Here is a 14,957-nt window from a genome sequence, read left to right as displayed (position 1 = left end):
TCTAAAAGAAAGAGATGGAACAGTAGCTAGATTAGAGTTCATAGTATGGAATGTACATGGAGGGTGTAACTAATGTTTATCTCCCTTTAGTGTTGTTTGAACTCTCCCAGAGAGAAACCTTTATTTTCTTATGCTTCTTAGACTATGATTTTCATCATTTAGGCACTACCAGTTATTATATAGTATTATATAAAAATATGACAGTGCCTTCAGGTCCACTAAGGTATATATGCAATACTTTTTAGGTCTTTCTTTTTTATAAAATTAAAATAACTTTTCTATTTGCTTTCTTATATCTTTTATTAATTTTTGTTGCTGCTCAGATCCATCATAACCGCTATATTTAAAACAAACTTGCTAAGTTTTCTATCAGTACAGTGTATAAATGTTAATAAAGGGAAGAGCCAGACTTCAGTACTTCAATTTATAATTCTGTGTTCTGAAAACATTAAAATTTAATTAAGAATAAAGAATTTGATGAAAGTAATACCTCAGCTGGTGCGCAGCAGCAAGTATGACATGTAAGATTCTGCTACCACATAAAAAGAACAGAGTACATTTTATGAGCCAACCAAGAAAGAAACTATTATTTCAACCCAAATACACAAAATTTCCTTGGAGGAGAAATGAAAAAATAAAAGTTTAGTTACCAGCTAAGAAATTAAATGTACTGGTAAACGTCCTCTGCTAATAGCATACAATCAGATAAGAGTCTTAAAAGTAACGAACCAAAAATAAAACAAACTTTAAATTTTTGAAGAATGCAACATGGGATGGCTTAATATTCATCTCTCTGCATTTTATAGCATTGTGTGAAAGGGATGGTCTCCAATATCGAGATTTATAAAATGTATAAACTTACTAAATAATAAGTTAATTTACTATGCCCCTCTTATACAGACTACTAAAAGGTGTTTTTAAAGAACTTGCCCCAGTATCATTCTTTATATAAAATGAAATTCCTTGCCATTCTCCTCTGCTTGAAAGCATTCAGTGGTGCTATCACAATGCATTAGCCTTGTAACCAAGGTCCTCCATGAAAATATAATTGGTACTTCTACTACCAATTATTCATTCATTACCCAAATATTTACTGAGCACTTACTGTAACCCAGAAATTATTCTGGCTTGATGGTGATGACTCAGCAGAGGAGTAATAGCAGTTAAGATGGTAAGAAAACACTAGATTCTAGATCTATTCTGAAAGTAAAGTCAACAAAATTCCCCAATGTACTGAATATGGGATATGAAAGAAAAAGAAAGAATGGCTCTAAGATTTTTGGCCTGAGCCAGTAGGACAAAGCTACAGTTAAGAGAGATTATCTTCATAATCTTCATGTAAAAACCTGTATTATACAGTCAGTGAAAAGCAAGTGCTTTCTAAAATACAGCTTATATTCTTCTGAAGTTAATCTCCTATAAAATTCCAGAATACCAATTGAATATTATTACTGTATTCACAGCCTTGTATTTAATAGCCTGTGTTTTAATTCTTGTCTCAGTCCTGAGGGCAAATACTACATTTTATCTTTAAATTCTCAAAACCACAAAGAGACTGACTTGTCACTATATAGGTTTACTGAATGAAAAGATACTCCTTGGAAATGAAGTCATCTTTTAATAATAAAAAATTTCTACCCCCAAGCCCTGGCTGGCGTAGCTCAGTGGATTGAGCGCGGGCCTGCGAACCGGAGTATCACGGTTCGATTCCCAGTCAGGGCACATGCCTGGGTTGCAGGCCAGTTCCCAGCAGGGGACTCACGAGAGGCAATCACACATTGATGTTTCTCTCCCACTCTTTCTCCTTCCCTTCCCCTCTCTCTAAAAATAAATAAATAAAATATTTAAAAAAAAAATTTCTACCTCCAAAGCTGATAAAATATATTGGGGGAAAAAGTCCCCTATGTCTCCTAGCCGTCTCATGTTTTCATTCTTTGAACAAACTGGAAACCAGATGCTGTTTCATGCAATAAGGTCATCCCTCTCAGAAAGTTCTAACAACCCTGGCCAGGTAGCACAGTTGGTTAGAGCACTGTCCTGATACACCAAAATTACAGGTTTGATTGTGGGTCAGGGCATATACAAGAATCAACCAATGAATGCATAAATAAGTGGATCAATCAATCAATGTCTCTTTCTCTAAAATCAATACAAAAAAATTTAAAAGAATACTCTAGCAGAATGTGATGCATTAAGAACATAAAGATGTCATGCCCGTCTCAAAGGAACTGAGAAAGTCTCATATAGAAATATTTGAGTTTGACCATGAAAGCAAAGTAGGATTTTTCTCTTTCTCTCCTTTTTTCTCTAGAGATTTGGGTTTTAGAAGGATCATTCTGAAGAAAAGAGGGAAAAGAGTAGATTAGGTAAAATCAAGAGGGCAAAGAAAGCAAATGGATGTCTTCATCAAACAGATAATCAGCTTCAAGGTTTCTGTCTTCCAGCAATGGTGGTGTCATTCACCAAACAAAAAATAATAAATCAGATTTCAATGGGAAATTCAATTGTAAAATGCAATTTGTAACACTTGAAGCAAATAAACTAGATTTTTATATTCTAAGTTATTTGGTTGCTACATGATATCAAGAACAATTGCTAGGCATTTGATCAATTATATACTGACTTGAAATTGTTAACTCATAGCGTTTATAGTGTGGTCCATCTTATTTCACTTCCTAGACTATAAATACGTTGCAGGCAAGGGCCATATTTTCTTCTTACTTTATGTTCCTTCTTAGAGCTTTACCCAATGCCTCCCACAGAATGGATACTTTATAATTCTGAATTCTGTGAAATTAAGACTCTATCAAGTTAAGAGATCATTTTAGCCACCATCATTCTAACTTTCTCGGCAACTAAAATAAATTCAAATCTTTATGAGAATGTTTTATTAACAGTTTATTAAAGCTATTTAAAAATTTTTTAATTTAAATAATATGCTAACCTGGAGAGCAAGTCTCATTTTGTGATAAAACTTCAGACTCATCTTTTTCACCTGAAATATCCTCTTCATCAGAGAGAACCAAAAAGGCTTCTTTTGGCAAACTCTCACTACTTTCTTGTTTAGATGGTGAACCAAAAGAACCTTCCATCTTCTCTTCCAAATCTGGATTTGTTTCATCAATTGGAAGGAGACAAGTTTTAGAAAAGCAAGTAAGTTCATCTTCAGCAGGTGCAAGCTTCTCCAAAATAGGAATAATTTCATCTGTCTCCATAGAATCTGTATTTTCTAAGATATTCTCATTTTTGTCATCTTTTATAACATTTTCACTAATGGATTCTGTGAGGTCAGCAGAATTTTCATCTTCATTCTTTTCATTTTGGTCAATTTCTGTACTGCTAGATATAGCTTCTTCTTCAAGAACAGGCTCTGTGACTGTATCTTCCTCTACCTGCTTTTCATTTTCAGGAGGTAGATCTGGACAAATAATTGTATCATCTGCTTCTAGAGTCTCTTCATCAACATCAGTATTACTATCAGCTTTATATTTCTCATCAAATGAGAAAATTTCATCTAACTTTTCATCATCCCCATTTTTCTCAAGAAAACCATGATCTTTATTGCTAGGCTCTATATTGTCAGTATCAGGAACCTGCTCACAAACTGGTATAGAACTTGGTTCAAATGTGTGATCAAAGGTTGGTTCGGAAGTTGATTTATCAGAAGTCAGTTCATCAGAGACCAGGTCACCGGACGCTGGATCAGCAGAGGCCTGATCACCAGTGGTTAGATCACTGCAAGCCGGATTACGAGAAGCCAGATCACCAGAGGCTAGATCTTCACCCGCCAGATCATCAGAGGCTGAATTATTGGAGGCTGGATCACTGGAGATTATTGGTTCACTGGAGACCAGTTCACCAGCCACTGGTTCACTGGAGACCAGTTCATCAGAGACAGGTTCACCAGGTATCAGTTCACTAGAGACTGGCTCTCTGGTGACTGGCTCACCAGAGACTGGTTCACCAGACACCGACTCACCAGAGACAGAGTCACCAGACATGGGATCATCAGAGGCAGGCTCATCAGAGGTGGGAACACCAGAGGTGGGATCACCAGAGGTGGGATCACCAGAGGTGGGATCACCAGAGGTGGGATCATTACAGGTTAACACTTCAGAGGCCAGATCTCCAGAGGCTGGTGGATCTCCAATATCCAGATCACCTGAAGCTGGATCATCAGAAACTGGGTCAGTGGTCAGTTTAGAGGTTATTTCAGGAGTTATATCACTAGGAGACAAAGGTTCACACTTTAACTCATCATCTGGCTTGTTTTTTACATTAACACTTAAGGAACAAGATGTTTCTTTCCATTCTGAGTTACTTTTTTCGGGGTTAAAGCAAAATTCTTCAATGCCATTCACCTCGTCCTTGTCATTAATATAATCCATATCTTCCAAAGGTGATGTTGGGTCCAAATCTCCATTTTCATGATTACCATTTAACAGCTTGGCATCAGTTTTCAACAGTTCTTCTTTGACTTTGTAAACTGCTTCCAGTTGTTGACGATCACTCACTCTCATTGTTTTTCTAGCCTTAAAGACTTTCTTCTGAGGTTCTTCTATACCATCCATTTTGAATCTTTAAAGAGAGAAAGAGAGAGAGGGTTTAATAATTGAAATAGAAACCACCTAATTATACACTTACTGTAAACTGATTTTACAAGCAAGCAGCACTTCATATAATTTTGAAATGACCTATAGAAAGCATAATAACCCTTGCTGTATGTTAATTACAACATTTATTAATTCATGTAATATAAAATTGATAACAGGTATCACCCACAGATCAATTACCAGAAGTATTAGAAAAAAGTGACGAGTTTTCATTCACAGTAAGCTTAATGAGTTCAGAGTCTCGTGGAAATAAAAAAGTTGATGGAGGAAAAAACAGGTAAGAGAATGAAAACAGCAAGTGCATGGGAAAGAAGTACAGAGGTACAGAGGTACAGAGACAAGGAAGAAAGGAGAGAAAATTAGGAAACACAAAGGAAAGATTATATTTGTAACCAAACATATCTACATCAATTCACACAATAGAGGGAAATGTCAGCAAATAACCTATCCGATGAGATAACTTGTATCTAGGAAACAGAAAATGCTGTTACAACTGAATAACAACAACAAAAATTTAAAAATGGGCAAAAGACTTAAATGAACATTCCTTACAGGGGTGTCCAACATTTTTGGCCTCTCTGGGCCACTCTGAAAGAAGAAGGGTTTTTTTTTTTTTTTTTTTTTTTTATTGATTATGCTGTTACAGTTGTTCTATTCCCCCCTTCATTCCCCTCCACTCTAACCCCCATCCCCACCATTACCTCCCCTTTAGTTTATGACCATGTGTCTCAAGTTCTTTAGATTCTATATTTCCCATACTATTCTTGCCCCTCCATCTATTTTCTATCTACTGTCTATGCTACTTATTTTCTGTACCTTCTCCCCCATTCTCCTCCTCCCACTCCCCTGTTGCTAACCCTCCTTGAGATCTTCATTTCTATGTTTCCACTCCTGATCTAGCTGTCCTTTTAGTTTGCTTTCGTTTTAGGTGTGGTTCTTAATAACTGTGAGTTTGTTGTCCTTTCACTGTTCATGTTTCTTTAACTTCTTTTTCTTAGATAAGTCCCTTTAACATTTCATATAATAAGGGCTTGGTGATGATGAACTCCTTGAATTTGATCTTATCTGAGAAGCACCTTATCTGTCCTTCCATTCTAAATGAAAGTTTTGCTGGATAGAGCAATCTCGGTTGTAGGTCTTTGGATTTCATGACTTGGAATACCTCTTTCCAGCCCGAAGAAGGGTTTTCTTGGGCGACACATTAAATATACAAACAACAATGAAAACTGATGAGCACAAAAAAGGTTTTAAGTAAATCTATGATTTATACATTTGGAGAATACCATGTGAAGACTGGAGTTAGGCTGCCATAAGCCACAGCTAGGAGGAAGGTCTGGAACAGATCCTCCCTTAGCTCCAGAAGGAGCATGGCCCTGTCAACACCTTGATTTCAAATTTCTAGCCTCCTAAAACATACACAAAAAGGCAATAGATAATAAGCAATAAACAAAAAGAGGCTGGTCATCATTGGTCATCAGAGAAATGTAAATGAAAACCACAATGATATACCACTTTACACACAATGGGATAACTATAATCAAAGAGGAAAAACAAGTATCTCGCCATTGGCAAGAATGGAAGCAAAGTAGAACTCACACAATGGTGATGGAGTAGTAAAATGGTACAGCTGATTTGGAAAACAGTCTGGCAGTTCCTCAACACGGTAAATATTAATCATTACTTTTCAATCTTTCCTTTTTTGTAAGGCATGTAGATAATAAAGCTATAAATTTCCCCCTAAGCACTGCTTTACCTGCATCTCACATTTTGATGTGTTATATTTTCATTGTTGTTGTGTTAAAATATATTCTACTTTCTATTGTAATTTCTTTCATTGATGAGTTATTTACAAGTATTCTTTTTAAAAAGCAACATATTATGACCATGTGCAGCTCATTAAAAAAATACAAAGTTGGTTTCACATTAAAAAATTAAGCAATGTCATAAAGTATTATGGATTTTTTTCTAGCCCAACCAAGGTATCCACTTGATAAAAATCAGTGCCCTATGCCCCGATGCCTGAGAATGTGACCTTACTTGGATAAGGTCTTTGCAGAGACAATCAAGTTAAAATGCTGTCATTAGAATGGGCCCTAATGCAATATAGCTGGTGTTTCTATATAAAGGGGAACTGTTATTATACAGAGACACACACATGTAAAGACAAGGCAGGCTGCCACAAGTCATAGCTAGGAGGAAGGTCTGAAACAGATCCCCCATTAGCTCCAGAAGGAGAATGGCCCTGCCAACACTTTGATCTCTAGCCTCCAAAACTATGGGACACTAAATTTCTGTTAGTTGGGTGAAAAAAACAGTGTGATTTATTAAATAAAACAGAACAGAAGGTGAAATGAACAAAAACTCTTAAAAGATACAGAATATTCATTCATTTGACAAAATTCAATAGTGACTCATAATTAAAGCTCTTAGAAAACTTAATAGAAGAAAACAACTCAAATTTAATAAAGATAATCTACAAAAATATCACACTTACTGGTGAAATAAGACCAGAACCAAAAGAAGGATACCCCCCCCTCACCCTTTCTGGCCATTGCAATAAAGCAAGTAAAAGAGGGCAAGGAGTTGATCTTAGAGAAAGAAAATGTCACCAGTCTATGGTAGAATAAAACAAAAGTCCTTTGAGGACCTAGATGTACAGGGAACAAGAATAATGCTTTCACATTCTATTAATGAGTAGAAATGATGGTACGATGTACTTGCTTTGGCTGGAGAAGGGGGAAAAAAAGCATTCTCTGAGGTACTGGAACTTATCTGAGGCTGACAGGCTAGCCTTAACATCATTCCAAATTGACTTGATGCTTACAGCTAAGCCATATTTTCTCCTGTTGGACATAAAACCACCACTACATTCAAATTAGGTAAGGCCACAGTACAACCCATAAAATAACAACCATTTCCCTTTCTGACTAAAAATAAGTGATGACTATTTATCAATTGCACTTTAGCCTCACTGTAGTCTGTCCTCACTATAGATAAGATTTATTGAGATACCCAAGCAAAGAATAGCCCCCACTTTGACAGCACGCACTCCATCCAGAGTAAGGTCTAGTTCCTCAAACTCTACCCAAAATAATGCAACTTAAGACCAAATCCCACACTAGGTTTTCTTTAACACCCTCTTACTAATGTGCTTCAGTTTCCCATGATGAGCATTCTCCCTCACTGCAACAAATTATAAACCCAACTTGTTAATTACAGATATGTTCCTAGTGTTCCATTGTTCCTTTGGCTGCAAGGCATAAAACAATGGCCTCGTTTATTTGCTGGAGGCCAGTATGGGTTGAGAACCTAACCGTTTGTCACAGTACTTCTAGATTATGGTACATTCTGCATTTGTTCTGTCCATTAAGAAAATTACTTTATATTTCTTAGTCTTGCTAGCCTTTTATTTTAAATTATGGAACTGAATAAAACTATTTAGAAAAATTATCTTACTACTGAGCAGAAACTTCGATGCAAAATTATTACAGGAACTATTTTAAGGATTAGTAATTGCAGTTTAAAATTTAAACTTCAAATTTTTCCCACCCATTATCCATTCCAAACTGAAGCTAACTGAAAAATTTTCTGCAAAGATGATACCATATAAATTTTGTAGTCACTTTTTTGTGCTGACTCCAAAGATACAAAACAATTAAATTATAATATGTGAAATATGGTTACCCTTTAAATATTTTCAAACACTGAACTACAATTCTTTTGGATTTTGACTTCATAATATCCACATTTCTCAGCTGTTAATATGGGTCATTGGCAGTTATTACTAATCACATTAAAAGCAAGCATTCCTCTAAAAAAAGTGTATTTTTATAAGCATCCTGCAGACAGAAACATGGATTTGAATTCCAGCTCTCCCATGTACATACATGATACAGGACAAGTTACCTAACACTCCAATTTTTAGTTTCAGCTATCTTAAGATGGGAGTATCAGGGCCTGCAACAGAGGCTATGGCGATGATTAAATGAGATTCTATACATTAAGCACTTAGAATATAGTAAGTACTCAAAAAATATCCTAATTGTCTGTATATTCGGGATGTTTTAAGGCATACACTAGGTAATCTGAGAGAAATTTCTTTGAGGTATTTTTGTTATTTTGTACACTAACTAATTAGAAAACCCAACATGTAAACATCACCACCAAATATCATCTAATAAACTGCCATCACCAAATAACATTTAATAAAAATAAATATAATCCAAGCAAACTGGTTTTATCAACAAAATTGCTATTCGATTCAGAAATAATACAGTAATGTACAAAGAATTACAGGATAACTACCATCTATACCCACAAGAGAGCACACTACAGCCATTTACCAATCTACTATGGGTTCTAAGTACAATGAAAAAGAGAGAGAGCAATAAGGAAGTAGCATGAACAACCAGTTTAAACTAGTTCAGCCATGTGCAAACCAATCAGCTGTAGGTTTTTAATACCTCTTGTGCATAAAGCAAAGTATATTTAAGAAAGACACACATTAGAGAATAGAGTGTTACCTGCAATCAAGTCTCCATGGCTATATTACAGAAACAAAACATTTCTAGTGATCACTTTAAATACCGTCATCTATAACTGAGATGCCATTCACAAAACTATTCTACAAAATAAATACTACTTTTTTTAGGTGGCAACACAACAATCATGAAGCTCTTACATGCCTGTAATTCATTTTCCCAGGAAAAAGCATTTATATTTTACAGTAGAAAATGTCTGCCATACCTAGACATAAATGTGTAAAATGTGATGAACTTTCTGCTGAAAATACTTTTTCATGAGTAAAAAAATTTTTAAGTAAATATATTTTCATGAAGAAGATAGATTTTTAAAATGTTTTTAAGTCCTTACTCTATATATTTAGATTAAAAAACTCTGGGGAAATATCATCACCAATATAATCTTTTGTACAAGATTACCATAGGAATTTATATTTAAATAACCAAGAAGGGTGTGTTACCTGCAAATAAGTCTATGGCTTGGAATTATTTTTCAAATTGTGGGTAAATTATTTTTAAGGAAAACCCAATGAGCCTCTCCTTCTTTAAGTGAAAACATTATTTCCTTCTTTGCTTCATCCCCCTCCACCCACTGTTTTCACTCTTCTTTCTAGCAAAGAGATCACAGCTATGAAACAACAAAAGGAAGCATTTCCAAAAGCTGTAATGTCTTAACCTACAATCTGCTTGCTCAGAAGCTCAAGAATTTAAGTGGCTGTTCAAGAGCTGCTCACAGACTCAGCCAATCATTAGCTAGCATTCTGATTTCTGCCCAGCAACAGGAGACAGACAATAAGGTCAGAGAAACATAGTTAAAACCTGGATCTGCAATACTTCTGAGGTTCTTTTTCATTGTCTGACATAAATAACCTAGAACATAACTGCATAAAATCCTAAATCCATATAAAATACTTTAAATATACCCTATAAATAAATAAGAGTTATACCTTTTATCCTATTTTATCTTCCTTTTAATGTCCATAAATGTTTCTAGAAATACAGATCAATTCCCTACTTGGGGAATGAGTCAAACATGGACAATACATAACAAGAACATACTTTTGTACACAATGGGCTAGAATCTGCAAAATTCTAATTTTTTTTAAAATCCACAGTCATTAACACTTATAAAACATTTATAACTAAAAATCCAGCGAAAACTTATATCCAAATAGCCCAAAATTATTTTATGCCCATCTATTGATATTGTTACAGATTTACAGTTTCAAAAATCTACAGTATCCTGGACCCAAAGATTTTACTATCAATAAGATTATAATGTTTTGTTGTCTACTGCACTCTAGATGTCTATTTCTTGATAACATATATTAAATGTCGTTAAGTACAATTACTACATCCTTTTCTCATTAACTGCCTTTCGAACCAGGTTACAAAAAAGGTTATATGAGCTCTCCCCTTTGGAAGCACTAAAGCAAAGGTGTACATTACATAGTAAATAAACATTTGTATAAATTTAGGGAAATTTTTTTATGTTACCTAGTTCTACAGTACATTCCTTTAAAAGTAAATTGTGAAAGAAAAACATGAAATCCATCCTAAGAATATATTTTTTCTCAAATTCACTACCTATCAAATGTTCTTAGTAAATTAGTTTTTAAAATAGACCTCATTTTTTCTTCCTTCAGTTACAGATGAACCTTGACATTTTTCAAAACATACCCATGAGGGAGCTTACTGCAGCCATACTCTTAGTTTACATAATCTCCCTACAGGCAAAATAAATCAGCAGCTGCTTCAATGCTTCAGTCCTGTGAGAGACCTGATATTCACTGTCTGATTGGCTCAAAGTCATAGCTGCCTATAGCCAATCAGATATTAGCAGCAGAACCTGCCCAGCAACAGGGGAAGCAGATGCGGGCAAGTGCTTTAACAAGATTCCAAATAGTGTGAAAACATACCTGAATAGTGAAACTGAAACATATCTGTAACATACTCCTAGATCCTTTGTCTGAATAACAGCTCTAAAGTAGGGTTTTCTGATTAAATGAATAAGCAGGGTCTGTACTAGTACTTTCGAAGCAGCCCTAACTGACAAAGGAATAGGAAGTACCAGGACTGTTGGTTCAAAATGCACAAACAAACACATTATTAACTCAAAGTTATAGATACCAGGTGAAGTACACTTTAAAACAAAACAGCAAAAACTTACAAAATGTTAACCAAAACCATTTAAGTGGACCTGAAACTTCTATCTTTAACACAGGCACTCTAATTACGTTCATGTTCTTAACTAACATTATTATTAGTAGTAAGAGTATATAACATTGTTCTGAATGAGATGCTGAAAATAATTTTTATTCTAATTTGAGTTTTCCTTAAATGGCTTAAGGAAATACTACTTAACAGACCTGACTAATCATGGCCTGCTCATAATCACTTTATGCTGATGATTTCCAGACTTTTTAGAAACATAACTCTGCTGCTAGATTTTTTAAGTACTCTGTTGAAAACTATGTGATTTTATTTTATACCCCTAAAATTTTAAGAATTTTGCAATAGTCCAGGAAAATAAAATAAAGAACAATCAGCATATTGCACAATGTTAATCTGATTTTGTTTACTGCCCATTAATTAGACTGCTGAACCTGATAATACAATGGTTCATCCAGTATGATACTCCACTGCTCAAATTTAGTATACAGACCTTCAAAACTTTTAAACACTGGGGATCTTATCACCTCTGTTAATAATTTTTTTCTAAAGCTCTAGTAAAACATACTTACTACTTTACTATTTGTTTCCATATTCTGTTACATTGTAGATATTCTCTCCCCCAATCACAAAGCACTGACAATATTTACTTGAGGACCCTGAGCACTCACATTCAGTTAAGTATTGAGTGACCATGCTATCTGACACCTCAACAAACAACCCCTTCTGCCTGTCATCAATGTCATGATACTATCTGGGTATCAAAATGTGAAATAGAATATCCCCTAAGTAAATTTTTAAAAATAATCAACAACACAGGAAATGTGGAGTTTGCTTTACCAACAATTCCCTGGACAAAACAGGAGCAAATCATGATCTCCAAATTTTGGTTATATCAAAACCAGTACAGCCACTTGGCTAATTTGTTGTATTATTGCTTTGTTCTGAGAAATTATAGGGCAGCCTACACGAAAAAAATTCAAGATACTTTAAAATTACTTCTTCAAGTTTATTTTTGGGATCATTCTTTACATAGGCAAGTTAAAACTAACTCACCTGATCCAAAAATTTGCAATTTCAGGATACATTTATCAAATTGCATCTTCTTAGAAAAACTGGCCAGTTATTCATCAGGGTCCTACCTTCTAACTTATCCCACTTAACAAACTCCAGTAATACCTTTGCCGGCAATGAATGACATTACAATAGGCTATGTATTTTTAATTGACACTTGTCAAGGGGCAAATTATATGTCAGACACTATACCAACACCTATCTTTCCTCATTTAAGTGAAAATTTATGTAAATTCAACTTTACGAATGATTGGAATTAATACATCAATAATGAAGCTGCTATCATGCATTCCATTACACAGATAATTTTAACTTAGTAAGGCCAACCAGATACCTAATTTTGCATCAAGTTGTTTTTATTAGCATCAGCACCCTTCTTATGAATTTCAGCCTTTAAATTTTGCTAGGATAGGGTGTTCTATTTTAACAGCACTAAACTGTATGATAGTGTTAGGCAATAAACTATGTAATATTTGCAACATTTTCTTCTCTCTTTGAAAATGAAGTCATTTAATACAATTGTTAAGCTGAATCTACAAGGACAAAAAGATCGGTGGTTGCCTAAAGTTGGGGGGTTGAAGGAGAAATGAAGAATGGCTACAAAAGAATACAGGGTTTCTTTATGGGGTAATAAAAATGTTCTAAAATTAACTGTAGTGATGCATAACTGAATATTTTCTTTCCTTTATTTTTATTGTTAACACTAATACAGATGTCCCCATACAACTGAAAAAACTTTTTTTGACACCAATGAGTGTAGTGCCAGACACAGGGAAGGAGAGTGGAGGAATGGCTGGAGGGGAACAAAGGGTGGGGGGGGCAGGAGAGAGGGATGGGGACATCTGTAATAGTGTCAACAATAAAAATTTAAAAAATTTAAAAAGCCACTGAGCTGTACAGTACCTCAATAAAAATTATTTTTTTAAAAAAGGAACAGCATAACTATAGTTGAATAATTTTCAATTGTTTTAAAACTAATCTCCCACCCCGGCTGGTGTAGCTCAGTGGATTGAGCACGGGCCTGCGAACCAGACAATTGCGGTTCGATTCCCAGTCAGGGCACATGCCAGGGTTGCAGACCGGTTCTCTGCAGGCCAGTTCCCAGCAGGGGATGCACGAAAAGCAACCATACATTGATGTTTCTTTTCCTCTTTCCTTCCCTTCCCCTCTAAAGATAAATAAATAAAATCTTTAAAAAAATAAAAATAAAATAATAATAATAATAATAATAATAATAATAAAACTAATCTCCCTTTAGTGGGTCATATGTCTAGCATGGACAAAGCAACTATACCAAGAGAACTAAGTGCTGGTTCATACTTCAGGAAATTTACATTTCTAGGCCAACAAGTAACATCTGTACTCGACTGGACAGTGACAAAAGGAATGCATGTAAAATAACAGCAACTTTTTTCTCTATGTGCTCATCTTAGATAAGATAGTTACTCTTTTCCCATCCTAAATGGGGCAAAATTCTGAAGTTTATCTCACAGGATGGTACCAATGGGCATGAGATACTCATAACACAACAAATTTTATCAACACAAAAATAGTGCTGACCATGATATGGATGAACACTCCAACTATATAAACTGATAAAGTTTTGTACACACAGAAAATGCAATGAAGTATCTTCTTCCAGAAGGACTAGACAGTCTTAAGTGAAAAAGAATCATTCTCTTGTATTATAAACTGGTACTATAACCAAAGGCTTTATATGTAATTAATATTGATCAGTTTATTTTACAATGAGATATACTACTGAACTTTCTGGAGTTACATAAGGCTTAGTCACATTTTGTCAATTTTGTTTTTATTCACATAATGTATCTGGCCACCATCTACTGTACTTGCCAGTTCTTTAAATGTATCTCTTTAATGGGAGTAAAAGACAGAAAACTGTACTTGAACAACAATTAAAATAAAACATTTTTTAAAAAGATTACAATTTAAGATTCAAAAATAAATAAATAAATACATAAATGGATGCATGTATCTCTTTAGAAATAATTATCATACAAAGACTTTACTACCTATATTTATGTATTGTTTTATCCAACACTTTAGCACATCTCATCAAGTCCCTGTCATTATGATGTGCTTCAAGGTCATTTAACAAAAAAAATAAAAAATAAAGTAAGCATTTTGGTATAATATTAATGAGCTACATAGTGTGGCACACAGTATACACTTAGTAAATACTGGTTACAAGAATGATGAATTATACAAATATAACTAACATCTAAAATAATTCTTAAATGACAAAACTATTCTTTTAGGAAGCAAAAGTAATAATCTAGAATATTTTGACAGGACTGTAAACTAACATGCTGGCATGTTCACATCCAAGTAAGTTTACAAACAGAGGACAACCTCTCTTTAGGGAGTCAGAATGCTTATAAACTAACAAAAGTAACAATATATGTCCAACTATACATAATGCTGCCTCTGACAGAGTATAATATACAGCCAAACCAATCAATTATGACATGAGAGAAAATTTTCAGACTTAATAAAACTTAGTCTGGGTTCATATTTCAAAAAAATAACCATTTTTAAAATTTTACTTTTGCTTACT

General features: G+C 34.5%; 1 protein-coding gene across 3 annotated transcripts in view; it reads right to left on the bottom strand.

Moving 5' to 3' along the window:
- The window catches only part of ATF7IP (activating transcription factor 7 interacting protein), a 118,202-nt gene that overhangs the window by 68,734 nt on the left and 34,511 nt on the right, over nt 1–14,957 (bottom strand). For all 3 annotated transcript variants that reach the window (XM_037136567.2, XM_037136566.2, XM_037136565.2), the window contains exon 2: nt 2,945–4,578. In XM_037136567.2, the coding sequence (XP_036992462.2) occupies nt 2,945–4,571 (1,627 nt within the window). In that variant the 5' untranslated portion in view covers nt 4,572–4,578. The remainder of the gene's footprint in view (nt 1–2,944; nt 4,579–14,957) is intronic.

Source organism: Artibeus jamaicensis, unplaced genomic scaffold (genome assembly GCF_021234435.1).
Source record: "Artibeus jamaicensis isolate MK-2021 breed Jamaican fruit bat unplaced genomic scaffold, CSHL_Jam_final contig_233, whole genome shotgun sequence".
In the NCBI taxonomy this organism is placed as follows: domain Eukaryota; kingdom Metazoa; phylum Chordata; class Mammalia; order Chiroptera; family Phyllostomidae; genus Artibeus; species Artibeus jamaicensis.
The sequence above is the reverse complement of the archived record's forward strand: the minus strand, read 5'-3'. Positions and strand labels throughout refer to the sequence as shown.